The 24,094-nt window shown below is 45.7% G+C and overlaps 1 protein-coding gene and 1 long non-coding RNA gene across 7 annotated transcripts in view; one reads left to right on the top strand and one right to left on the bottom strand.

Annotated features, from left to right (window-relative positions):
* Window positions 1–636: 636 nt before the first annotated feature.
* LOC125414036 (uncharacterized) lies at window positions 637–9,487 on the bottom strand. 2 transcript variants are annotated; one of them, XR_007236124.3, is made up of 2 exons: window positions 7,668–9,487; window positions 637–4,316 (listed from the first exon to the last, which is right to left on the bottom strand). It is a non-coding gene; the product is annotated as an uncharacterized LOC125414036 (long non-coding RNA). The 2 variants fall into 2 exon arrangements; XR_007236123.3 differs by having other exon boundaries at window positions 9,026–9,487.
* A 109-nt stretch (window positions 9,488–9,596) lies between these two features.
* The window catches only part of Irf2 (interferon regulatory factor 2), a 108,546-nt gene continuing 94,048 nt past the window's right edge, over window positions 9,597–24,094 (top strand). The window contains exons 1-2 of one of the 5 annotated variants that reach the window (XM_085680287.2): window positions 9,597–9,792; window positions 9,917–10,082. Coding sequence is in view for 1 of the 5 variants with exons in the window: in XM_085680285.2 (XP_085536411.1) it covers window positions 21,913–21,957 (45 nt within the window). In the remaining 4 variants the exon portion in view is untranslated. Of the gene's footprint in view, window positions 9,793–9,916; window positions 10,083–10,119; window positions 10,175–11,179; window positions 11,335–21,227; window positions 21,958–24,094 lie in introns of those variants that run through there. The other 4 variants (XM_048455811.3, XM_048455814.3, XM_048455812.3 and 1 more) reach the window with 4 other exon arrangements.

Below are 24,094 nucleotides of genomic sequence, written 5' to 3'. Positions count from 1 at the left end.
TTAGCTGTTTGCCTCCTTCCCTCAACTGCACTACCTGAGAAGGATGCTATGCTCTTCCTTAAAGATGGTACATATGGGATGTTTTGCCTGTACGTATGTCTGTATACCACATACATGCCTAATGACCATAGAAGTCAGAAGGCGGTGTCAGATACCCTAGAACTAGGGTTACAGATGATTGTGAACCTCCATGGGGGTGCTGGGAAGAGAAAGCAGGTTCTTTAGAAGAACTGTAAATAGTTTTTAACCACTGAGCCATCTCTGAAGCCTCTGATTTGGACTTTAAAACAATTATATATTTGGGCTGGGCATGATAGTCCATGCCTTTAATGCCAGCACTTGGAAGGCAGGGGCAGGTGAATCTCTGTGAGTTTGAGACCAGCTTTGTCATAATAGTGAGTTCCACACAGGTCAGAGTTATATAGTCAGACTCAACTGGAGAAATGGCTCAGAGACTAAGAACGCTTGCTGCTTGTGCAGAGGATCCAAGTTTGGTTTCCAGCACCCACACCTAACAGACTACAGTTGCTGTAAACTCCAGCAGATCTGAGGCACTTTTCTGGTCCCCCCAAATACTTCTCCCACACACATGGCGAGCACTCACACAGACACATACACACAAATAAAAGAGAACTCTTTAAAAGGTTTATGCTTTATTAGTGTGGGCACATGTGTGCATGATGTATGTACTGGGTAGGGTGCATGTGTGCAATGGCATGTATGTGGAAGTGAGAGAATTTCGTCCTGAAGTCAGGGCTTTGTAGGTTCCAGAAATGGAGCTCAGGTTGTCAGGCCCAAGTAACATGCGCCTTTACCTACGAGTCAGCTTGTCAGCTCCTTGAACTGGACTTCTCAGAATCTAGTAATTGAACTTGCACATAACTGAAGTGAAATTAAGAACTAGAATAGACTTTTTCATTGTGATTAGATTTCCTTGAACTCTTTCAAATAACACACTTAAAACACGGTGCTTAAGTTTTGAACGCGAATTATGTTATTTTCATATTTTGTGAGCATCGAATTCCAGAAACTGTGCTTGTCTGTATTTATTTCTTACATGTCACAGACGTTCCTTCGGGAGTGAATATTTAAAAGGAACAAATGATTTTGAAAAATAGCTAAGACATTATAAAGCAATTGCAGGAAGATGATCTTTAGTGTAACTTGAAGATATATGGATTTTAAACACCGTCGAGTACTGTGTGCATGGTATCTTGGATGTGGGAGCTCAGTGCTTTCTTTTTGAATACCGTGGAACAAACAACTAAAGGTTTTAGGGAGTTTACATAAAATTCATAAAAGTGCTATGGAGTAAATTTCTGAAAAAGAATCCCAGATTTTATGTTGTTTAAAATGAAATCAATAATCAAGTATTACTTTTAAGTTGAAAAATAATTTTCATTGTACATGGAAATCATCAGGCAAGCAGAATAGATGGTATGGGGGCAAATGGGAAAGTTCCAGAAGAAAAGGAAGTAATTTATTCAAAGAGAACTGTTGACATTTTGAAGAATTCCTTTGGGTTTATGAATGATATTCATTGAGGTATTCACATAAAAATTTAATTTTGTGTCCACTGTCACACTTAGGTTCATAATGAACGAAAATGTTCACAAATGAGAAAGTGTTTATGTGATCAGATGTAAGTACCATGAGAGATGACAGGGCCAGTTTCTCAGTCAGGGAAAAGAATCCAGCAGGACATTTCACGGCAGCATGGCTGGCATCAGCCGCAGGTATCGTGAAGCATGCGCTGTGATTCAGCCAGTTTCACATGACTGAAAAGTCCTCATCCAGAAAGGGACAGGAAACAAATAAAAGGGAGATAATATGGGGATACTGTGAGCAATGATGGGCCCGTTAAGCTGGTAATCCTGACATGGCTGGGCTCACTTCGTGCGGTCCTAGGTTCACCCCATAGAACTCCATCAGTGTTGCCCATGCCTGCACAGCCTTGTGCGGCTTGGTTGGAGCACTTTCTTCTGCTTTACGGTGTCTTGGACGTGGCTGGTTGTGTTTTCTTTCCTATCTCCTGCGATCTGGAATTGAAGGGTGACTACTGGATTGTAATAGTTTATCTCTTTATCTTCTGCGTTTCAACCAACAGCCTCTCTTTCCCAGTCCAGAACTGCAATGTTATCAAACAGGTAAAAAGGAAACCTATTTGGTTAGAAATGAGGGCAAACCGACAGCCGTAGAGGCGTGCACCTGTAACCCCAGAGCTTTGGCGGTGGAGGCTACATAACAAATTTAAGGCCAGTATGGACTTCTCCAGGCCTAAGTTCAAAACATACATCAAGAGTGGAGCTTAAAGCCAGAATCCATAGTTTGAAAATCAAAAATAAACAGTTGTTAAGTTACGAAGTTCCACCTATGTCAATAAAATTTAAAAATTGTAGGAACTATTACAAAAAGATTTTTTTTTCATGGGAAAAAAAAATCCGAACAATGTTAGAAATCAAACCATACCCCGGAACCACTATAATTCTGGAATGAATATTGATTTTTTTTTTAAAAGTCATGACACAATCTCTAAAAATCATCACTTTTTACCCAAAAAAACTGAGGACAAAGTGTATGCCTGAAATTTGCCCCCCCCCCATAAGGTTACTTGGGTATGTGGTGTAAAGCCATTAATTAAATTCACTTCATTTACCCATGGAGAAGGAAATTAGAGGAGAGTAGACAGAAATGAGTATTCTGCCCTACGAACTTATAAGACAGAATTGAAAACAATGACCAGAAAACAGTGTTTCAGCAAATTTCTCAAGTCACGGACAGAAAGGCAATTAGGAGCAGTTGCGAATTCCTCCAAAAGGCCGGCAAGTTGAGAAATTTCTTTGATGCTCAAGAGGCGATTGGGAAATTGACAGCATGATTTTGAAACCATAGGTGGATCCCACGCAGACCCCTTCACAATTCCCTCTACCCACGGAATAAAATCCAGACCCGTTGCTAGCTCTGTTCACCTCTTGCCACATTCCACGTCTTTCCAACCCCTTCTGTCAACTCCCAGAAGATGGTTCAAGGTTAAACCACGCCCCCGCCCCTATTTACATGCCAAAATCTACCCAGTAGCCTCCAGTACCCAGAATATGACCTTATATTTACTTATTTGTTTGTTTGTTTAGAGACAGGGTCTTTAGGTAATCCTGGCCCAGAACTTGCTACATAGACCAAGTTAACTTTAAATTTCCAGAGACCTGCCTACCTATGCCTTAAGATAGCTGGAATGATTGGCATGTAGCTCCCCGCCCAGCCTTTAGGAGAGTGCTAAGGATATGAACCCTGGTCCCCATGCTTTTGAGGGAAGTACTTCACCACCTGAGCCAGGTCTCAGCTCTACTTTGCTGCCTTGAAGTTCCACATCTGAAATCTCTCTCCTTAATCCCCAAGGGCATCACAGCAGTCTTTCCAATGAGCATCGAGATAAAGCTAGGGACCCTTCCTCAGGCAGCTTTAGAGGCAGAGGCTGAACCCCTCCCAGTTACTTGGGAAGTGATTCCAAAACACATCTCATGACGTCTTTTGAAGTTGAAAGGCTTCTCTTTGGACAAGAACACTCATCACACACAGGAGAGAGGGAGAGGGGGAAAGGAGAAGGGAGGAGACACACACACGCGCACACACACACACACACACACACTCATGCACACGCAAAGAGAGATGGAGGAGAGGGGTGAGGAGGAGGGAAAGGGAGAACTACCTTGGAAATTTTAGAGTTATGTTTCCCTTTTATTCATCAGAATATTTATTACTAAGCATTGGGCAATATATTACCCAATGTAAACTCATGATTTTCCTGATTTTGTAACAGACTAAGCTCTGTTACTGTTTCTAGTGAAACAGTAGTGAGCAAACATGCTCAAAAAATGTCTTCAATGTGTTGGTAGTTTCACAGAACTGCACATCGTTGAAGTTCTGTTGTCTTTGCTAGAGTTTAGCCTTTAACCCGGCTGTCTTTATTCACGTCTTAGATGTCCCCGGAAGGTTCTTTGCAGCGCCGGTCTTACCTTTATGTGGATTATGGGCTCTGGCAAGTGTGGAACCCTCATCTTCTTCTGCTCTCCCCTCACCCTGAATTTTAAAACCTCAGAGGAGAGCCCGGGTGGCCAGCACAGAAGTGGTACCAGTGACTCTGTGGACAGATCCGGAGCCTTCGCTGGCAGTCTGCTGAGGGTCTCTGACTTCATCTCAGATGTGTTTATATTTACCTGAGTTAGCGTGCCACATATTGCACCTTCTCAGAAGCATGATGTACAATTCTAGGTGCTGCTATAATAGCTGGAGGCCACGGCCCTGCCATTACCGAGATGCTACAATGGAAATGAAATAGGAATTGACTAGACTGTAAAAAAGATGACAGGGGCTCTCTTTCTTTCATTCACTGCTATACAGCCAGTGCTAAGGGCAGCCAGCAAATAGTTGCTAATTAAATGATTAATTATTTTGTTTAAGTATCTCACTTGTCTGCAAGATAAATTAAAAGCCCATTCAAAAAGGGACTCAGAGTGTATCTCCAATTTGTCCCCCTCAGTCAACATCAACTGTTTAAAAAACCAGTGTCTTTTCCTCAACTTTCCCAAAGAGAAAGAAAGCACTATCAAGACACCCAGGGAGATTCTGTAGGACATCCACTCTGCAGATGAAATGAAAAACTCAGTCCCCAAGGAAATATTTTAATTTCATCATTCAGCAAATGACACTTTTCTCACAGACTATCAAAAACATTCTTTTGCTATATTGACTAATTTTCTGCAGAGATTTATGTGTGTGTGTATGTATCATCAAAGAGCCAAGAAATATTTTGTGACTAGGTGTATCGATACCATGTGGATGCTCTGAGTCATTTTATAGCTATGATTGGTACTGGCATCTCATCAAGGGCATAAGAACATGGTGCTATTCACCCTATATTTTGTGAGTTAAGGGTCTGGAAAATTGCAGGCAATACAATTTTGTCTGCCTAGGGGTGCAGACAAGGGGTATGTGTGTGTGTGTGTATGTGTGTGTGTGTGTGTGTGTGTGAGAGAGAGAGAGAGAGAGAGAGAGAGAGAGAGAGAGAGAGGTGGGGATGGCTGTAATATTTCCCAGATTTCTGGCTCTTGATAAAATGACAAATCTGAATTTGTAGAAAAAGATGTTATGAGTTTACTTTTAGCCTGCAACCCCAGAACTTGTGAGGCTGATCAAGGACAATTCTGACTTCCAGGCAGCCTGACTGACATGGTGAGACCCAGCCTGTGTTTTCCTTGTGTGAGCATTGACCTGAATTGGATATATATGTATCTCATAGGCATCTAGGAGGTAATATGACTGTAGCTCAGAGTTTTACTTTGAAATCATCACCAAATATAGATGTTTCTCAACTTATAAGAGGCCTGACCCTCAGAAACCCAACACAAATGGAAACACTATACCCTGTAATGCACTGGATATACCAAGCCTAGGGACAGTTACAGTTTAGCAACTAGTAGTACATTGCAGGGTGTGGGCTGTTTCACCTGGTGATCTTGGGGCTGATTAGGAGATGAGGATGTCTGCCTTGCTCAACATGGCAACAAAGTATTATACTGCATAGTGCTAGCCCAGTAAAAGGCCAACATTCAAAATTTGCAGCAAGGTTTCCACTGAGTCCTTGTTGCTTTTGTGCCACTGCATCATTGGAAAATCAAAAGAACGACTGTTAAGTTGAGGGCCACCTGTAGTGATAGCTGAGGTTTGGGGCGTGGAGGAAGACACCCAAAGAGAAAGAGCACATAAAATGAGAAAATAGGGGGGTTGAAGATAGGGTGCTGGGAAGCATCATAATTGAGGGGGCTGGCAGAAAAACAGGAGGCAGCCAAGAAATGGAACAGGACAGAAAGATATCACATCAGCCTGGAGGGGGACGGGAAGTGCAGTCTGCACGTGAAACAGTGAGCGGATGAGAACTGGAAACAGCACATTTGAAAAATTACTAGTTGGAAGTATGTACAAATACTGGTAAAACTATTTCTGAGGGTAAAATTTTAGGTCCTACCTGGCCCCTGTGTGTGTGTATGTGTGTACATTCATGCACATGGTGGGGGCCAGATTTCATGTCCTCGCTCACATAAGGAAAACACTAACAGCTGAGCTACATCTTCAACCTTGTTTCTTCAAGCCAATGTCTTACCTAGAACTCAGGACCGACCTCCCTCGGCCTCACAAGTGCTGGGATTAAAGTTGTCTGCTATCATGCTCAGCAATGCTATTTTCTTTCAGTGACTCTACATTTTCTGACTTCCATATGATGGTAATCAGTTACATTTGTATTAAAATGTTATTAAAGGGGTCTGGAGAGATGGCTCACCGGTTAAGAACACTCACTACGCTCACAGAGGACCCAGGTTCAGTTTTTGGTTCCCAAACACAGACTCACAACCACCCATAGTCCAGCTCCAGGAGATCTAATGTCCTCTTTTGATTTCTGTGGGCTCTATGCACACACACACTGCACTTACATGCACACAGGCAAAACCACTTATACATATAAAATAAAGTAAATGAATCATTTAAAATGTTATTGAAGTATAAAACAAACGCCGAGACAGTCTAGCCTGTTCTGTAAGAAGTTACCGACAGGAACAAGGAATTGTGAATCTAAAAATATCTGACCATGGATGTGCTGGGCCCCAAGATAATGATAAACAAGGAACGTAAGGATGACTCTGATGTTCTACACAAAAAGGAAGCCAGCTGGCTTAGCAAGGGAGGGGCGTGGGTCCTGGAGGGTGCACTGGCAGCACATGAGGTTAGATGGCAGTCTGCCACCACACTAAAATGACTTTATGTGTCTTACAACTAGTATGGCCTTTATTCTGAAAGCTCCAGATGGGTTTCGGAGCGGCTGAGAGAGAACTAGACTTGGGCTGGAAGCGAAGTAAGTTTCTGCTTAACTTTGGTAACAACGTGTCTATTGATGTGTCGGAACCCAAGAAGGCAACTGGGCAGGGGTCTCGGAAGGCAGTGCTCTCGGGGTGTGCCTTAGCCAGAGACACTGGGGCATGGCATCCATGTGTGAAGAGGACATGATTGATTGTGATTGGATGTATACTGATACGAGTGATTGGATGGACGGATGTTGTGGGAAGGAAGATGTCAAAGACAACTAAAAAACCCAAAACAGTCCTAGCCAACTTTTTGTTGCTTCTCAAAGACCACACATGATTAGGACATCACTCTTCCTCAAACAGTGAGGTCAGGCTGCACTAAGTGTAGGCAGGTCCAGATCCTGATCGAGCATCTAGTGAAGACTCATGGATGGGAGGACAGTCTTCAGAAGCACACAATTGGGATGCTTTCTGTACCCAGCAATGGGGCTTCCAAGACTGGCCTCTGTGCATGGCCATAAGTCATTAGGATGCTGGGTAGAAACTTGTGGGCACGTCCTGTCTGGCTCCCCTGAGTGTTTGCCACTGAGGCAGCTACTGTCATGGACACCAGCAAGGTAACATTGATTGGTCCCATCAGACCTCATTGTTTCTTTCTCTACTTGGGCCTGCACATAAAAAAATGGTGAATTGAGCATGGAATGAGCCAGAATTTCAGAAGGACACCTTTCTTCCCTTCCTCTCCTTCTTCTAGGGAAGAGAATACAGTTGTCTGGGTACAGATGAAAATAAACAGATGCCGATAGCACACACCTATAATTTCAAAACTGGAGAGCTAAAGCAGAGACATCTTAGGTCCAGGACTACTTGGGCCACAGTTATGGCTAGCCCGGACTTCTTTAGATAGGAAGATCCGGTCTGAAAACAGAAAAACACACGAACAAACAAACAAACAAAAATAAAACAAGCAGAACAACAGCCGCAAAGAAAACAGCACCGAGCAGGGGCTGTCGAGATGGCTTGGTGGGGGAGACTGCTGGCTGCGAAAGCATGGAGAGTTCAAATCCCAGTTCTCACTTGAAAAGCCAGGCCTGGCTGTTTGCCCACTTAATTCCAGCGCTGTGGCTGGGGAAGATTGCTGGAGCGGCTGGCTGCCAGTCTCGTTCTAGGTTCAGTGAGAAACCTTGTCTTAAAGCAATACTGTAAGAGAATGACAGAACAGGACACTCTGGCCTCTGTGAGTGCATAACTTGCGCACACACAAACACACACACACACATGTACCACATGCGCTCATGTACAGACAAAGCAGGCAAGCAAAGAACGGTCAGCAGTTATTAGGTTTTTAACTTAGGTGCCTGGTAGATAAAGAGGGACAACCATCTTGCAGTTTGTACACTCTCCTGGTTATTGATGTAGGACCTATGAAAGCAAGGTTTCTACAGTGTTATTAGGGGAGGGGTAAAGGACGATGTGTACACAAGGGAGATCTATTTTTGAGACAAGGCAGAGTCCTTAATCTTGCTGTTTTCCTTTCACAAGTCCATGGATACTTTCCTTTCTCCTGTCGGTGGGACCCAGCACTTCGGTGACAAGCAGGAGACAGAATTAGTTTTCAGATGTGCACGCCTAGGTCGTTACAGTCTCCTAGGATGGGACTTTCCCTAGTGGTTAGAGAAGGCTGATGAAATGGTAAACCAAGGTACGAAACAGGTGTAACTAAATGTACCGAAATACTTTTAAAGTTAAATGACCACAGAGGAGGAGGTTCCAAGGGAGCTGGCCTAGGAGAGCTAATGGGCAGCAGCTGTTGCGCCTGTCATAGGTACCGGACTGCCTTGAATTCTTCATCAGGTCCATTGTACAGCATGGAGGGCAGCGGCCAGGGATGTCCAGCTAATAAAAGGGTCGAATATGGGCTTGGCTAGAAGTAATCTGTCGCTTTAAGCCTTCCCTCCAGGGCCAGCCACAAGCAAGACATTTTAAGTTAAGTAACGCACAACCTTAGCCATCTCAGTAAAGGCGTGAGGTAGCTAGGGGAAGGCCTTTCTAATCATCCTAGCTCTCACACAGAATGCCAGGCTGCCCCCCACCCCCCAGTAGACCAGTAGGAGACGCAATAAAGTCGGGAGGAAAGTAATGCCCTCTTTTCAGCTGACTTCGTTCCTTACATTCCTTTGCAGCGGGCGACTTTCCAAGAGGAGTTTGTGTGTGCAGCCCGAGCACAGAGGTTCTGAACACTCAACCCACGGGTCAGGAAGGGTCGCCAGGCTTCCCAGGCCTCCCCCACCCCGGTCGGTGTCCACCTTCAGGTTGGAAGCAGAGTCAGGTAACTGCTTCCTTCCCTATGGCCACTAGCTGGTGGCCAGATCCCCAGCCTGCGCCTGGCCCGCCACTTCTGAAGTCCCCACTCCAGCCTGGCCGCGGTGAAAAGCGAGCGCCCCTCGGCGCGATCCACACACTCACGAGCTGCCGCTTGTTGCTCCCCCGCAGCCGCGACGTGGGGAAGTGAAAATGAAATTGACTTTTCCGAGAAATGATGAAAGCCGCGCTGCCCGCCAATGAACAGCGGCGGCGAACTTCCGCACCTCCCGGCTGGCGGCTGGAGCCCTCCCTCTGCCTCCACCTCCGGGTTGCACAAGCTTGAAACAAACACTGGGGAGGAAGGGCGGGGAGGGAGGAGGGCGGAGGGGGAGCGAGGGAGGGAGCGGGGCCGGGAGAGGGCGGGGGTGGGGGGATTTCCAGCCTCGGCTCCTCGCAGTTTCCTCTCCTTGTTTTGCTTTCGATCTGGACTGTTCTCAGGCAAGCCGGGGAGTAACTTTTAGTTTTGCTCCTGCGATTATTCAACTGACGGGCTTTCATTTCCATTTTACACACCCTAACAACACTTACACCTTGCGGAATTGTATTGGTAGCGTGAAAAAAAGCACACTGAGAGGTAACATTTTTTTCAAATAATAGTTGTGACTGTGCGTGTGTTTTCTCTCGAGGGCATGTTGATGGGGGACAGGAGGAGCTCTGTATGTATGTGCGTCCTGATGCTTTGACACGATGTTTTGCAGACGGAAAATGCCGGGGTTCATAAATATTAATACCGATTTTTGGAGGAAGAGTCGGCGCAGTTATGGATCATCTGATTTTAGGGGAAGCAGGGTCTGCTGCTGTTGCTGCTGGTACTGGGGCTGCTGAGGCTGCAAGGAGGAGGAGGAGGTAGAGAGGGAGGAGGAGGTTAGTGGAGGTTTAATTTCACTTTTGGATTTGCAGATGCGAAGAGGTGGCTCCATGGACATAGAGCTGCTCTGTGTGATTCTGCGCCCCAGGTGTCGTGCGTTGTGGGTGCTGGTCCGCTGGAGTCGGGCCTCATTTAAAATAATATTGGGTTGTGTGTCTGTGTGTGCGCGCGTGTGCGTGTGTGTGTGTATGTGTGTGTGTGTGTGTGTGTATGTGTGTTTACAGACACTGTCGCCACCAGGTCCGAAGAAGGGAACGGGGTTCTTCTCGGTGCCCGGCAGCCCTTCTCTCCGGGCAGTCTCTGGTGTAAATAGACTGGCACCCGCGGTCCCCAGATACCCATGCCCGGGTAGTAGCCACAGTAAACTTGATGGGTGCCATGAGGCGCTCCCGGGATGCGCTCGCCCGCGGGGCTCCGGATCGGGTGACGGGCATCGGGTGCCAGCGGCCACTCGGGCCGGGCGGGCTTCGCGCGCGGCTGGGCGCGGGCCTGGCCGGCGCGCCCGGCTTCCTGGGGGCTGGGCCGCCGCCACTCGCCAGGGACGTCGCGTCCTCGTACCCGCCGGCCAGCGCCTGGCCCGGCCTCGGGGCTTTGTCACTGCACTTGTCCCAGTGCTCAAGGCACCCGAGAGGCGCGTCTCGGGAGGGCTCTGTGCGCAGGGGTCACCTACCCCGGCGCGGCCTAGCTGCGAGCGCCTCCGGGTCCCCGCGGGCGCCCCGGGGCCGGCCTGGCGCGCTGGGCCCGACCCGCCTTGGCTACGGAACGGGCGATGTGTGGGGGCGGGGAGCCTCCGGGGACCGTGCGGCGCCCCCGCGGGCAGGAGTTGGGGGCTGGCGAACCCTCTGGGGGTCTCCGGGACGCGGTGGAGATCTGAGTGCCCGCCCCGTGCCCTCCGACCCGCTCCGGGCGCCGGGTGACATTCGCCCGCCGGCCGAACATGGTTGGTGCAGAGCGGCAGCCGCCACTTCCTCTCCGCCCCAGCGGCCCGGCTCTCTGGGCGAGCGATGCGGGCCGCGGCCAATCGCGGTGCCCGGCCAGTCCCCGCCACTCGGCTTTGGGGGCCGGCGCCCCTGAGTCGCCCGAGGAAGCCTCAGCGAGTGCGCAGGGCCCGGACGTCGCAGCCGGTGCCTCCACTGGGCCCCGGGGTCTTGGATCGTTGGCCACCCTCGGCTCCTTGCCCTTTAGGAGCAGGGAAGGGAAGGAGGCCAGCAGCCTCAGCCCTGAGCCAGGACTGTGCTCGGGCACCAGGTGAGATGCCCGGGTCAGCCGGTGGAGGCAAGACCCTTGGTGATCGGCTGTAAATAAGACACTAGGGGTTGGCAGTCAAGGCTGTCAACTCGTCCGCTGCCTGGTTTGCAGACCCCCGTAGCCCCCTGTGTTTGAAACTTGGGGACATGTTCCTCCTCCCCTCCTCCCTCTGATGTGGGCACTCCCTGTCCTTGGTTGTGTCTGTGCCAGGGAGGCGAAGTGGTGCCGGGGTTAGCTTTCTGCCCCTGGCCTCCCCTGTGACTGGGACTCCGGGCTGCTCTTGATGAATGGCTCCGGAGGGTGGAGGATAGTTACATTTCCTGTTGTGCATTTTCAGGAATCACCGAGGTTGTCGTCAAGCCTGAAGTCATTTATTAGTTCTTTTACAGCGACTGACTGCAAATAACATTTGAAGTCTGTACTTCTCTGGTGCTTCAGGGCAGGTGCAGGGACGGGTCTGTTAGCCCTCTGTTTACTGAAGGTGGATGAGTGGATGGTAGACAGATGTACACTGCCTGGTCAGGGCAGGGCCCCAGAGGTCGCCCGGTTTAACTGTATCACTCGCACAAGTTCAGGATTCTATGATTTTTCTCAACTCTCTCTCTTTTAACTTGGAGTGGGGGTGTCGCAAAAACAGAAACCAGTACAATCTTGGAATCTTGGAATCTAAGGCAGATTCAGGCAAATGGAATATTCAGGGCTTGAGTTGGCATCTCTTTTAAGGGGTAACTTTGGTACATCTATTGATTGACGGGGCAAAGTCCGGAATTTCACTGTCATTGGTGAATGATTATCATTTACAGCCTTGCTTGTGTAAGAAGTCAGCTTTTGGACCGCGTTTAGATCTCAGAGATCTTGTCTGTTAGGATTTGTTCCTGCTTCTTAAAATTAGACGTATTTCCTTCTCAATGAGTTGTCTGTTTTTCTGCTGACCTTCAAAAGTTAGGAAGAACTCCACATATTTCAGACTGACTTACCTGTAAAAATATCATTGTTATAAAAAATGAGGGTTTGTAATCAAACTGGAAGCAAATTAAGGCAAAAGAGGAATTGCCATAAATTCCTGATGGCTCTGTGAACTATGGCCGTACTTTTCTTGTACCTCACCTCCTGAAATACTTCATTAAGCAAATATTTAATATGCCAGAGTTAGTGAAAGCTGTTTAAATCTAGGAGTGGAATACTTAAAGCTTTGGATATTCAACATTTGATGTATGTTGATTTCCTAACATACCCTATCATTCTCAGCTTCATTTAGTAAAAACTGTTTTATTTGTAGCCTTTTCACTTCAGTTTTTAAAAGAGCAAACAGGCTGCTGAACCGCACAGGGGCTATCACATCCCAGGTCCCTTATCTGCCTTCCACCAAACGGGCTGAAAGTAATCAAGAGAGAACTTATTTATACATTTGGCAAATATTTGTGGGACATGAACTGCCCGATACAGTGGTAGGCTGTGTGAATTCATCTGGAAGCAAGGAGGACAGCTTCCTCAGCTTCTACAAAGGGTGCCTTCTAGCCATGAGCTGACAACCAAAAATAAATACAGTAATTACCTTTGGGGGTTAGACTCAGAAAGGTAATAATACATTTTACTTACAGGGCCGCTTTGGGGAACAATTGTGATACTGTGCATGAAAGAACATTGTGTACATTTTAGCAATTGACAAGTGTGTTACTCATTAACTTTCTAAGCTCTATTAGATTATTGTTAAGATTAACCTATATATATATATGTAAAGCTTATATACACACATATATATGTATATATACATGTGGAGGTGTATGTCCTGGTACGTACCTCTAATCCCAGTATTAGGGAGGCAGAGGCAGGAGGATTGTGAGTTCAAGTTCAGGTACAGACGGAAACCCTGTCTATAAAGTAAAAGTGGGGAATCACAATTAGGTCGATACTTCTGAGGGCATATAAAATAATGGCAAAGGATGAAATAGTGGGAAACTATTAGATACGAAATACCAAGAAAATATTTAACAGTGAAATATTATGTGAATGAAAGTGTGTGTGTGTGTGTGTGCGCGCGCGCGTGCTAGGAGAAAAGTTAAGTGGTATCCATGGAGAGCAAATGGTATGGGAACAAATGATTTGGATGAGTGTTTTCTTTATTTACTTACATATCAGTTAAATTACTTTATCATAGTGAACTCACATAAAAAACATACAACTAGGTTAAGGTAGCCACTCAGACAAATACTAGCCCAGTCCCAAATTCTCTGCATTTCTGCGAACTTTTATACAGTTATGGCCTTTCTGAAGTCATGGAGCTTCACTTGGGGGTTTATACTTCACTATTAACTAGATTTGTGTGCACTTATCTACCACTAAAATGGAAACCTGTCGCAGGGTTGAAACTAGAGAACCATTAGCTTCATATCCTCTTTCATGACTCATGGTCCCCTTTGCCTACATTCTGTCCTTCCCTATCACCTACTGTGACCCTTTCTTCATCTCTTTTCTAAATAGCATTTGATACCCACACTTACAGCTGTGCCCATATGTGTTACAGTTAGGCTCTGAGCGTGAGAGACAACATCTTTTCCCTATTTACAATAGATACAATACACAGGTTGCACTGTGCTGTGGCCTGAATTCTCTTCACCACTGTTTCAGACTCCTTAAGTGATGGCTGCTACAGATACGGCTTAGCTCGCGTCTATATTTAGTTGCATTGTCTTTGAAGGGTCTTGGGACGCTTAGATTTACCGACTCCTCGAGTGCTCAGCACGTCTGTGTGTAAAAATAATATGACATGACAGGTGTAAATAAACACAAATAGTGCATATTTATAATATGTGTAAATACATAATCACATACACAGATAGATTTCTGTGTATTAATAGGAAGTGTTAATAGTAGGGTCCGTTGTTTTTTATCTGTATGGCATCCCACGTTCCTTCCTGAATAGGGGAGGAGGTGAGCAGGACTTTCTCCTCTGTCTGTCCCATTCATTCCCTGCTCTTTGGCTTGCGTGGATTAATATTTAGTTAGAAATATCAGCTTAATGTATAACTGGCCGACTTAAGGGGGTGTGAGCTGGTAGAGATTGTAGCTGAGGAAGTTTGATCAAGCTTTGATTTTTACCTCCTCCAACCAGCCCTGTAACGAATTATGTGTCAATATCAGAGTTAAACCTGAAACTATTATTTGAGAATAAAATACTAAAGAAAATACTACCCAGAAAGATACATGCCCCAGGCAGCTGCCACCCACCTGTGGCCATGTCATGAAGATTCCCTGGGCTTTCTCTGAATTAAGAGCAAGTTGTAGGCCTATGATGGCCAGCCTTTGGATGTCAGGGAGCCCTTTAAATTGATTTCACTCCTTACCGATTCACCTTAGGATAGGTTCTCTGACACAAATTGTGTTCGTTTAGGAAGACTTCATGAGACTAGACTTCTTTTCACCACTTAGCCTCCTATGACTTCCAGTCAGAACTCCTGGCCAACTCGAGAAAGCTATTCTCATCAAATCTAGTAAATGTAATCCTATCCAAACATAGCGAAATGTTGGCACTCTGGGCAGGTCTGTATTAAGGTGACAGCCATGAGGTACTGGAACCAACTGGCAGTTTCCCTCAGAACTTCAAGTTCTGCTGGGATCCAGGAGTCTCAAATCATTACTTTAAGTGAATAGTTAGTTAAATGTAGCAACAAACTTATTAACTTATCAAACATTTGTGGACAACTGGTCATGTACAAAGTTTTGTTTAGAGGAAGGTGAGTGGGCTCAGAATCCTAGAATTCACTACACACACACGCACACACACACACACACACACATAATTTATATACATATAAATATATAGTACATATATATAGATTACTTAATTTTAAGTTTTGTTCATATACAACATAAACAAATTGATTTGTTTAGAATAATATAGATCACATACAGAGACACACAGACACACAGACACACACACACATGCGCGCGCACACACACGCGCGTGTGTGTATGTGCCCTGAATTGAACCCAGAGCCTTGAACATGTTGAGCAAGTGTTACGCCCCAAGCCTTGGAGATGACTTTTATCTCTTTTATTCATTCTTTAGTAACTTCCCCTCTTTTGGACCTTAATTTCCCTAAAATGTGGTTAGATAGTTCTGTAATCCTTAGGGGACCAGGAAATACATTTGTTTATTATTAAATGACCAAGGGAAAGGAACATTTAAAAACCATTCAGGATTCTTTATAGATTTGAGACTGGCTACAGTCCTCAAGTCTAAATCTTCCAGACTTGAGCTTGGTTATAATCCATAGTATTATACTACATTATAGCATATAATATATCTCTTCGCTCCGTCACTGTGAACCTTTTGTTCCCTAGAGTATGCCAGGTCCTTCCCTCCAGGCTCCCTCAATTGTGTGGCCAGGGCAAAGGTACAGAACCGCTCACTATTCAAGGATTTCTTCCCAGGGTGCGTCTTCGATCTTGGCCTTGGCTCAAAGGCTATGCCAAGCAAACAACAAGCAAAAGCCGCTTGCTTCTACATTTTACCTGTTGTTTTGAATAGGACTCACCTGTGGTTGGTACTGCCCGTATTGGCCTTAGTCATCCTGCCAAAAATGGCGTTCACGTCGTGGTTGTCCTACGCTGACTTTTCCATTCTCAAGAGTGAAGAAAGACAGTGTTGTGTGGTGGTGCCTCCTTGTGCAGGAAGGCCATAGTTATGGTGGGTTCTTTTTCCTGTCTTGTTTTGTTTCTGTTTTGGATTATACTTCCCTTTATCAGCTCTGGTGAGCCAGAAAGAACTAGAGTCGAACAAAGAGACTTGTGGAGACACACAGGAGAAACAGGAGACTCTTGGGGGGGACTTCCTAAGCATTTTTTTTTAAATCTTGAGAACATACCCAATGCAGTTGAACAGAGATCTTAATTTAGAATTTTGTATGATAAATGCTTGTCCATTTTTCATTAAACAAACTTATTTTTTGAGCAACAAATACTTCCCATGCCATTTTTCAAAATAATTTATTTCCACATGTACTTAACCAACCTACTGCTATCTGTGCAACAGTATTGGATGGCCATGCTTTAGGCAACCAAAAGAACTTAATTGGTCCTTAGTGAGCTTATGCCTATCAGATTTAGGGACAACCCAAAAAAGTCCTTTTGTAGACAGAAGATCTATCTGTTTTTGGCCCCGTGAGCTTCAAATCTGACTCACTCCCCATTTTATTGGGTTGACATTGTGAATGAGCGGGAGCTGCCTACAGATTGCTTTATCTCAGCCAATATCAGTCACTTTTAATTTTGTTCTCCTTATCCTAGATTTATTGAAGGTGAAGAAAAGAGCAGTGGTGAGAAGAGAATGCCCTGACACCTAACTGTGGTGTTGGCAGGGTAGTGGAGTAGAACTGGGGAGGGTGCAGCAAGGGGAGAGTGGGGGAGAGAATAAGGAGAAAGCTAAAGAGTCGGTACTTGGTAGCGGAGGAGAGGGGAGAGGCAGTGAGCAGGTAGAAATTCCACATCTGACTTGAATGGCTAAGATTTATTTTATGTATATGTATGAGTGCTTTGTCTGCATGTATGTCTGTGTACCATGTGCATGCCTGATGCCTATAGAGGCCAGACGAGGGTGGCAGATCCCCTGGAACTGGAGTTACAGGTGGCTGTAAGCGTCTGTGTGGCTTCTGGGAACCGAACCTGGGTTCTCCGGAAGATGATCAAGCACTCTTAAACACTGAGCAATCTCTTAGACTCCAAGTTTAGCATTTTAAATATTTTAAATATTGTAAACGTATCCCACGAAGTTAAGTTCCAGGAAATTCCTTTCATTGCGAAGAGTCAACTACACTGTGGAGTTAAGGAGGGAGAGATGCGCAAGGTTGTTAGTTGAAATACTGAAGGAGCCCCCTCTGTTGTCTTTGGGGTTAGACCTTTAATGTTGTGGAAGACAAAATGCGACATGAAATTGCCAGGCAGCCTCTGCCTCTATGCAAGTGAACACAGATTTACAGGCGACTGTCACGTGGGCATGGTCGAAGTCATTTTAGAGGTATTGATGTTGAAGTTTTGGGGACAGAAGGACAGAGACTCACATTGTAAGGCCCCTAAACTTTCTCTAAACCCCCTCTCAGAAGATAGGAGGCAACACAGCAAATCAGAAACATTGTGGCAGTTCTCATAGGCTGTGCCCCCAGACTGCTTTTCTTTGATTGGGTTTTACTCTTCTCCGATCCCAAGTGGTATATATGGAAGCCGGAAAGCAGACTGGCCAGTTTGTGCTTCCTGCCAGATCAGGTGAAGTGTTAACTGTGAGTTCTTAGCTAGGTAGGCACCACAGGTCACCCATTGTTGGGAAATCTGGTGAAGTATCATATAGCTGAAGCTTTACACAAAGAGGAGTTTTCTGGAATTTAGCTTAGTGATATATGCTCACAGTGTTAAAAATGTTAAATGTTCCAGTCAGGCAGTCACAGTGGTGAATGATTGCCTCTCTAACATCAGGGTGGCTGAGGCAGGAGGATTGCTGCAAAGTTGAGGTGGTCTTGGGCACATAATGAGCTCAGGGCTAGCGTGGATACAAAGTGAGACTTTGTTTCAAACCAAACCTTAATCTTATAAGAGTTAAATGGTCTGTTCCGTTAATGGTGTGTCTAGAAATCTACTTCCTTGAGGTGACTGGAGGTTAGAACAAAGATTTATGTGTAAGGTAGTTTATTGAACTGGATTTCACCATATAGATACTTGTGAACCTTTTGAATACCCAACAAGAGAAACATATGTAAATTATGGCGTATCTGGAAAGTAGGTAGTTTTTAAAAAATCATACTTTTGGCTAGCATTTAATGAGGGGAAATGTTTATCACATGGGGATTGGCTGGGAGAAAAGGATATTAGATTTGTGCCCCTGCTCTTATTTTAAAAATTGTGTGAATTTTGTTTATGCAATGTTAAAAGATGCTAGAAGAAAACAGTTTGATAGTAGGATATACTTGACTTTCTTTAAATACCCTCCCCCAAGATACTTGGCGTTTGTTTAAATTTGAGTCATCTGTAGTTACTTTCATGGCTAGAGAAACGGTCTCAAGACAGTGTTCATGTGTCCCCACTGACCAAACTCTAGCAAGTGTGAAATTAGAAATAGGAAATTGGGCCAGGTAGTTTGGGGGCTTGCCTTTAACTTTAGCACTCGAGAGGCAGGGGCAAACAGATCTCTGTGAGTTTGAGGTCAGCCTGGTCTACAGAGTGAGTTCTAGGACAGCCAGTGTTACACAGAGAATCCCTGTCTCAGAAAAACATTCAACCAATTAAAGAAAGACAAGTTAGGAAATTGAATGTTGCTGAGCAGAATGCTAACTATTGACTTAGCCATTCTCCATCTCACTCTGCTTCCTTGTACAGATTCAGGCTAAGAATTGGGGTGTTCCTAGCCAATGCTGGAAGGCACCATTGCCTTGCTATGCCAAGAACTAGTAATGGTCTATGATGTTAACCCATGTGACAGTTCTGCCTTATATGGTTGTAAATACCACAGAAACAACACCGGAGAAGGAGACAAGAATTCCCATTATTTACAAGCAGGTCAACAAGAGGATCAATGCAGTATTGGTCTCCACACCTAGACCCTGATGCATCGTGTTGGGGGCATTGCATGCTGTAGAGAAACTGCCCCTCTCCCTTCCCTAGAGGGAGGAAGAAGGGGAGAGGTGTGAAGAGAGAGACAGGCAGGAACACACACAGAGAACTCTAAATGTTTGCTCCTTTGAAATGGAGTGGAAAGGATTCAGGCTTCTGCTAAGATATATGGGTCTTATCTAGTGATGTGCTCCGAGTTCTGTCCCTCTCTTTTGTACAGTAGAAATGCCTTGGCAGACAGGGTCTTCTTAGCTTTAGCATCTGGAGACCCTAATTAAGTAAGAGGTCTGGACTAGACTCTGCTTTTTGGTCCCGTTGAGGAGATAAGAGGTTTTTTTTCCCCATCAGATAAGAGCAGTTCACTTAGACAAATGGCCACAGATCTCCTTCTCAGGGTGCATGCAAATGAGGAGGTCTAAAAAGCATGGTCTTCCTTACAGCCTACCCCTTCCCTGGTGACTTCACATGTCTGTTCTTTATCTGATGAAATATTAGAACAGTTTTACTCCAATTATGAATACAGTCCTGTTTTATGATTGTGTTAAAACTTTGGTTAGGTGTATCAATCCCTAGTCCAGAGACTGAAGGACAAAACCAAAGTGTGTGTGTGTGTGTGTGTGTGTGTGTGTGTGTGTGTGTGTGGTTAATGAGGAGGACATGGTCTGGTACAAATACAACACAAGCCATGTGTTTATTTCTTGGTTTTAGTATCTATGTTAGTAAAGTAAAAGAAACAGGTAAATAATAAAATTTGTTTGACTCATTTCTTCCCAGATGTTATCACTTCAGCATCATGAGTGCAAAGATAATGTTACTTTACATTTCTTCTTAATAGTAAATCTTTAAAGCCCCGTATGTTTTTTTTTTTTTTCAAACCTGCTCCTTATTTTAATTTGACCTAGCTACATTCTGAGGACTCAGCAGACACAAGAGGCTAGCAGCTACCATAGTTGATGGTATAGGGGTGGAAGATGCAGAGAGCCTGGGGAGATGCTTAGTTGGTAGTGTCCACTGTACAAGCATGAGGACCAGTGTTTGATTCCCAGCACCCACATAAAAAGCCAGGTCTGATGGTCCACATTTGTAATCTTGGCACTGGAGGGCTGGAGACAGGAGGATCACTGCCAGTGACAGGCCCCATATCAAAAAAAGGCAGACTGTACCAGAGGAGTGATACCGAGTGTTTTACACACACACACGCACGCACGCACACACACACACGTGAGTGAAGCTGAGTGATCTCCTGATACACATACACACACACGAGTGATGCTGAGTGATCTTCTGATACACATACACACATGCACACACACATGAGTGATGCTGAATGATCTTATACACACATGCACACACACATGAGTGATGCTGAGTGATCTGATACACACACATGCACACACACATGCACACACACACACGAGTGATGCTGAGTGATCTCTTGACACACACACACATACACACACACACTAGTGATGCTCAGTGATCTCCTTACACACACACACACACACACACACACACACACACGTGAGGTCAGTGTCACTCCTCTGGGATAGTTTACCTTTTTTTGATACAGGGCCTGTCACTGGCAGTGATCCTCCTGTCTCCACCACCCCAGTGCTGGGATTACAAATGTGGATCATCAGATCTGGCTTTTTATGTGAGTGTTGGGGATCGGACTCTGGTCCTTATGTTGTGCAGTGTGTGTGTGTGTGTGTGTGCACGTGTGTGTGTGTGTGTGCGTGTGCACACGTGTGTGTGTGCGTGTGCGGGTGTGTGTGTGAAGGAGGGGTCAATTTTAATAGAAGAACGGAGCCTAGCAGGACCAAAGGGAAGAAGGTAAAGTCTTCTGCTTTAGCCAGAGCCTCATTACTCTCTTTTGGCCTCTTATCATAAGCCTGACTTGATTTCTTCAGCGGAAAACAGTAAGCACTCTGAATGGCCACAGAAGCAGCACCCAGCAGTGCTGTTCCTCTGGCTTCAAGCTGTGTGCATACCTGAGTGTTTGCGGGCCTCTGGGCGTGTTGTGAAAAGCTTTGGTTATTTCATTTTTCTCACCTCCGTGATGTGTCACTTGAGACCTGGGATCATGTGCTTCTCTGCATTCCTCGCGGGCACTTGATGTGCCGTAAGAACTAGATAAATATTTGCTGCTTTGATTTTCAGTTTAGAGCAAAGGTTAGCTCAGAAAGCTGAAATCTAGCCCAGAAGGAGTGACGGAGCTCTGCTTTGTGTTAGAAACCTATTGGTTTGTGTATCTAGCACATAGGCACGGAGTCTTGTCACCTAGCAAGGGGCCTTGTCGCTGTGTAGAAGAGGTTCAACAGCCGTAAGATGAAAAATTGCTCAGCTTCTCTTTTTCGTACCACGGCTCTTGAAAGAACCTGACATTTCATTCCCAGTGGTGATAGCTACACCTTTTTGTGAATATAAATCTATTTGGTGATAAACTGGAGATGGGCTTCCAAGAGCTGTTGCTTTCTGCATGGATTAAACTAGCTGTACCTTTGTTATCGTCATTAACAAACACTTCCGGCCCTTAACCTGTGCAGTGAAATTCTTTGGACATCAAGTGCGTTTTACAGCTGCCTTTGGATTTAATTGTTTGGGCTCAACCACCAGGCCTGTCTGCAGAACTCAGGCAATTTATTTTTACTGAAGCCAACCTAAGAAATGCTTAGGTAGCCTGTCGCTGCAAGATTAAATGTGACCTTCATGGAATCCTGTTAGCAGGGCCAGCAGCTAGAAAAATAAAGACCAACCCAAAAACCTTCAGCAACAAAACTCGGAGCTGTGCAGTGGGGCCGAACTTTCCTGATTATTCTCTTCCATAAAAACGCAGCAGATTGGTTTTAAGTGAATTCCAGTGGGTTTCGGGATTTGCAGCCGGCAGAAGAACAGAAAAATATAATCTCACTTTAAAATAATAATCCAGAAAGCAAGTCTACAGTGAGTGATTCTTAGGGGTTCTGGGATTTTCCTCGTATGGGACAGTTTAACTTCCGTGCACAGTTGGCCTCGCCTTTCAAGGTAAGGAGCCCTTAAGTGGGAAGGGAAAACCGCAATAGGGAGCATGGGCTTAGGGATGTGGGGCGTGCTGGTACCAGCAGCCATGTTGAGGCTCCCTTTTCTTCTCCCCACTGTAGAATGGAAGTAGAAGCTTGGGGAGCCTGTGAAGGAGGCCCCGGTAGGGACAGCACTTAGACTGCTTCTTCTGCTTTGAGGTATGTTGTACTGATGATGCGGGCATTCATGCGGTGGCAGGAAAATGTTCTAGGAGAGGAATTGCTGGGGCCAGGCAGCTTTAAGGTAGCAAAAGATTGTTTATGGATTGATTTAGTAGTTTTTGAAAATCAGTACATTTACAGTTTGGAAGATGGGCTCGAGGAAGGTGCTCAGCAGAAAGAATCAACTGTTTTGTTCATGCGCTGAGTCATTTGCTGAGAAGTCACATGGTGCTGAGGAGGGAGATGGGGTTTGACCTAGCTAGGTACCTCCATCCCCACTACTGGGGAGCCTCAGTCGTCTATAGTAGGATCACTCGACTAGGCAACTAAAACATGGTTTTAGCAGCCACTAGAGATGATCTATGAGTCCAAGGGCCACATTTCAGCTATCTCGTCTTGTCAGGGAAGCCACAGTGAGCAGGACTTCTGATCGGTGTATCTCCTGGTTCTAGAAACCAGATTCTTGGTAGATTGTAAAACAGGCCTAAAGCATAGACTGTTTTGATACTGCGGGTGTTTTCCCATGATTCTTCCCCATGCAGCTGTGGCCGTAGAACTCCTGTCAGGGGCCTGCTTTCTCTGAGGAAACGTGAGTACAAGGCTGGTAGCTGTCTACACAGGATTCTTCCCTTTCGCTGAGGGTCGATGCTGCCGCCGATCCTACGCGACTCTGCCCTGAATCTCTCCTTGAAGGCTTGGGCCAAGAGAACCCGGCTCTCGGACTGACTAATGGGGCTTCTCAAACCTGAGCTTAGACACCGTCACCATGAAGGGAAAACTAGCCTTTAGTTGATCCAAAAAGCGCTTCTCTCCTTCTCTGTGTGCCTGTGCCTCTAGTGAATACTTCAAGTCAGCTATGCTAAAAATGTTTACTTTCGTCAGAGAAGACCGAAGGTGACATTGGCAGCGAGTGGCGGATTTTCAAATAAATACCTCCTTGTCACCTCTCAGTTGCAAAATTTAACTCGTAGGATTTGCCTTTCCATTTATCTTTAAGTGGACAGTTCAGTGGCCTTAAGATCATTTACAGTGTGGTGCAACCATCGCCACTAACCGTTTCCTGAATTAAAAAAAAATCATCCCAACCAGAAACTCTCTTCATATTCAGCAATTACTTCGCTTTTCTCGGCCCCTGGAAGCCACCCTTCTCCTTTCTCGGCGGACTTGACGCCTCATGGTGATGGAAGCGTTCGTTTGTCTTTTTGTGCCTGACGTACTGCACTTTACTCAACAGTCTGCTTCCTTTGTTCATCCTGGTGACAGCATGTGTCGGAATCTACCCCCAGTCAGGACTGAAAGACGTTCCCATGCTTTGTTAGTCCAGCACCTGTCGGTGGGCGCGGGCTGTCGTTACCTCTCGGTTCTCCTGAGCAACGCTGCTGGGAACATGGATGTAGACAGTATCTTCTGGGCATATTTCTACCTGGACATCTCTCCATTTCTCTGCTATACCAGATGCCTGCTATGTGGCCCATCTCTCTACTAAGACACATACTCCTCTCCCTCTATTGGAACCCTCCCCTTTCCCACAAGTCTCTCCCAGGCTGCCTGTTCAGGTGTTTTCTTCTTACCTGCTCTAACCACTCGTCTCTCATCCTTTCTGGCTGTCACCCGGGGCTTCCTGATCTCTACAGAGGCCACACTGGTGTGTCAGAAAGCCCCTTAAGCCCTACTGGGCCCCTGTCACATGGAAAGGTACGCCTCTCTTCTGTCATTTGGGACAATTCTCTCTGACAACCCTCTCAGTCTGCCTGGGGACACCAGACTCAGGTTCTTGTCACCACAACACTTATCAGCCTCTGGCCCTTTGTTCTCAGTTTTCCTGGGAGCTTCCTGGCTTCCCCCTAGGAGCCGTAGCCCCACAGCTTCCTTAGGTAAGCCCTTCTTGGCTCTAAGATCCCAGAATCCTCCCTCAGATGGTACCTCTTTGTGACCCTGTC

The sequence above is a fragment of the Myodes glareolus genome, chromosome 23, assembly GCF_982192425.1.
Source record: "Myodes glareolus chromosome 23, mMyoGla1.1, whole genome shotgun sequence".
Taxonomy (NCBI): domain Eukaryota; kingdom Metazoa; phylum Chordata; class Mammalia; order Rodentia; family Cricetidae; genus Myodes; species Myodes glareolus.
Note: the sequence above shows the minus strand (reverse complement) of the source record. Positions and strands in the feature narration are given on the sequence as shown.